Below are 3,301 nucleotides of genomic sequence, written 5' to 3'. Positions count from 1 at the left end.
GCCAATATTGGGCAGTAACTTAGTAGGGCAGGATGCACTGAGCCTTTCCCTCTGGGAAACGATAAGAGCCCAAATAACTAAACTATGCTACAGTGCCTGCTAGTAACGAAGGCTGCTTTTGGAAGGAAGGCAGCTGCAATGAAGAAAGAACTTTTGGAGCAGATTGGGGGTTGGGGGGTCTTTCAAGAGCAAACTAAACTAGACGGCCTTAGAGAAACGGGGCGACAGGGCAGGAGGACTACAGGGCCAGTCAAACCTGGAGCAAATCGCTCTTTAGTTTGCATTTAGTTGACAAGTAGAAAGTGTTACAGGAGAGAAGTGAACTGGGCTTTTCCACCACAGTAATAATAAGCCTATTTAGGCAGTTTCTAAACTCAAACTAGTGGGTTGTTCGCTAAGAAGAAAGTGGGGGGAAAAACTGTAGGATGGTCCTTGCTTTCGAGGTCCAATGGCAAGGAAGCCCATACTTTCGTAAGCAGATGATTGGCTACTGTAAAAGTCCCGCTCTGAGCGAACACCAATGCACTCTCAGCAGCGAGATTCTTGGAAACAGTTTCTGGCAAGGAATGCATGACATTGAGATGGCTCCGGAGTTGTAAACAAGGACAAGTCTGGGCGGGTCTGGAGCCCTGGCGACCTGGGACCTATCCCAAGAGGGCCAATCTCGAGCCCACGTCGTTCCGGATGCCCGCTGTAGCTGCTTCCCTACCCCACCCCACTCCCGCCTCCCTCTCACCCTTTGCCCCTTGCAGGCCTTGGAAACGGTGTTGGGATCACTGTGTCAGGCCTTTCTAGTGCCGCGGCCAAAGGGAGGAGCCTAAAGTTCTTTCTCTGAGCTGATTGGTGTGGCCCCAAGTTCAGAGTCCCAGAGCCTCCTCCTGGCTGGAGTTGTGGAGAGGGCGGGGAGGTAGATAAAAGGCAAGACAGCGGGAGGTGGGAAGACACGAGTGTCAACCCTTCACCCAGGACCCGAGCACCCGGGACCCTGAACCCACAGCGCACTTGCACCGGCTCGACCGCGCTCCTGACCCGCAGCCCTCGCCAACCCTACGGATCCTAGCCACCGCCAGCCTAGGTGGTCGTCAGGATGAAGGCAGCCCGCTTCGTTATGCGCCGCGCCAGCTCCCTGAGCAGCGCCGGCCTGGTCCCCAGGGAGGTCGAGCTGTTCTCCCGCTACAGCCCATCCCCGCTGTCCATGAAGCAGCTGCTGGACTTTGGTGAGAGGCGATGCAGGGCTCAGAAGGGTGGTGCTGAGGCTGGGGAGGCCCCAGGATGGGTAGGACTGAGTTCAGGGCTAGGACAACTGAGGTCTATTTGGCTGAAGAACTCAGGATCCACAAAAGGCTGTGCACCTGTTTTCCTAGTTTGGTTACTTTCTGACAGTTTGTACCAGAAGGCTAAGTCACTTGTAACCATTCTGATTCTCAACTTGGAGTCTACTTTTCTCTTCGCACTGTCTAGTTCTTTGAATACACACACACGCACACACACACACACACACACACACACACAAACGCACACATGCTTTCAGACACCATTTTAATAATGGACTAGAAGCTAAACTATCTCCTTTCTTCCCAATGTGGTTCTTCCTAATAATAAATTCACCGTAGATTGATACATTTAAACTCTTAGCTCTGCCTCCACGCACATCGCTGATCTCTTAGCATGCCTAACAGGCATCTTTACTATTTCGCCTTTATTGTTTTACAACTATTTACATTACTACAAAAAAAAAAAATAGTAATGCTGCGGTGGCCTACGGAAGAACATTTCAAGATGTCAATGTGGTTTTGTTTGTTGCTAGTCTGGAAAGGCCTCTGCCTCCTTCTATCCAGACCTTTTGAAGTTCATACTTAGTAGAGTGTGTATTGTTGGGTTTGTGCTGCAGGCTGGCCCTGGACTCATGGATAGAAATAACTGGAGAGTAATCTGATTTCTCCAGAGTGATTTTTTTTTTCAGAAAGAAAATAGAATTTCACCTATGCTGGTCACTCTTAAAAGATGAAAAGGGTGGTGGAATTTGACAGAAAGAAAAAGACACTAAAGATCTAGCCTTAAAGTGTCTATAAGCACTAACCTAACTGTGGTTAAGATATCATTTTACAACGTCTTTTATATTTGCTATTTATTCTCATTTTCCCCTCAAACTGAATATGTTTCACCCACTACAGGTTCAGAAAATGCCTGTGAAAGAACTTCTTTTTCTTTTCTGAGGCAAGAATTGCCCGTCAGACTAGCCAATATCCTGAAGGAGATTGATATCCTCCCTGACCGGCTAGTGAATACCTCTTCCGTGCAGCTGGTGAAGAGCTGGTAAGGCGCACTGTTTTGAAGTCTCTGACTTTAAACGTTACCTGAACATGACTTCTTATACCACATTAACATCATACTTGGATAACAGGCGGTCGTAACCAAAAATAGTTTTGAAAGTTGCAAATCAGTTTGTATTAACTTAGGGCAGGTTATCATTAGGATTGTTATAAATCTACAAATAGATGTTTGTTAATATCCTAAAAAATTTTTTCATTCTCCTTCACTTTGAGGATGTGTGGCTCTTGTCTTTGCTTTTCTTTTCCTTTTCTTTTTTTTTCCTTGTTTGTTATTGGGCTCTTAAGACCAGATCTGGTGAATCACAGATTTCCTGGAACTCCTTATATAGCTTAGGATGACTTTGAAGTCCTCTCTACTTATATTCACCTCCTAGCCGCTGTGGTTATAAGTCTGTACTACCATACCCAACTTCCATTACAATATAATTTGGATGTATGGGATAAGTTTGAAGGATAATCAACATAATGGATTTTTTAAATTTTGTGCTTTACATAACAATGGATGGAATCTGAATTTGTACAAACAATCCTTTGCCTAGAAATAGGTGGAGATGTCTGCTGTTGAAAGAGGGTCTAAGTTTTGTTCCTTATCAGCAACTAGCAAAGTTGGGTTCAAATTCTGCCTTGGCATCTCCCTTAGCATCTTACCAAGTGCCTTAAACCCTCCCTGCCTCTACTGCCCCACCTATTGTTACCAGAGAAGCTGCATATAAATAAAAGAAGTAATTTACTTCTATTGACTATGGTAGAAAAAGAGCTCTACCCTAGTCCACTGACTGTGCAGCATACCAGCAATTGAAGAAATATGGTATGCCAAAAGAATTATTCCAATTGGAAATGTTATGCGCAGTCTGTGGTACCCATTGCTCCCGTGAAGGCTTCAGCTCTCCTGCAGAAGTGTAAAGTCAGAAAAAAGAAAAGAAAAAGAAAAAAGAAAAAAAAACAGAAATGCTTTAGTTTCTCTCTCT

The 3,301-nt window shown here is 45.2% G+C and overlaps 1 protein-coding gene across 1 annotated transcript in view; it reads left to right on the top strand.

The window, feature by feature from the left end:
* The first annotated feature begins 816 nt into the window (after positions 1-816).
* Positions 817-3,301, top strand: part of Pdk4 (pyruvate dehydrogenase kinase 4) — a 12,816-nt gene continuing 10,331 nt past the window's right edge. Inside the window, exons 1-2 of the mRNA XM_031381121.1 lie at positions 817-1,217; positions 2,175-2,316. Of these exons, the coding sequence (XP_031236981.1) occupies positions 1,088-1,217; positions 2,175-2,316 (272 nt within the window). The 5' untranslated portion in view covers positions 817-1,087. The remainder of the gene's footprint in view (positions 1,218-2,174; positions 2,317-3,301) is intronic.

This window comes from Mastomys coucha, unplaced genomic scaffold (assembly GCF_008632895.1).
Source record: "Mastomys coucha isolate ucsf_1 unplaced genomic scaffold, UCSF_Mcou_1 pScaffold20, whole genome shotgun sequence".
Classification (NCBI taxonomy): domain Eukaryota; kingdom Metazoa; phylum Chordata; class Mammalia; order Rodentia; family Muridae; genus Mastomys; species Mastomys coucha.
The sequence above is the reverse complement of the archived record's forward strand: the minus strand, read 5'-3'. Positions and strand labels throughout refer to the sequence as shown.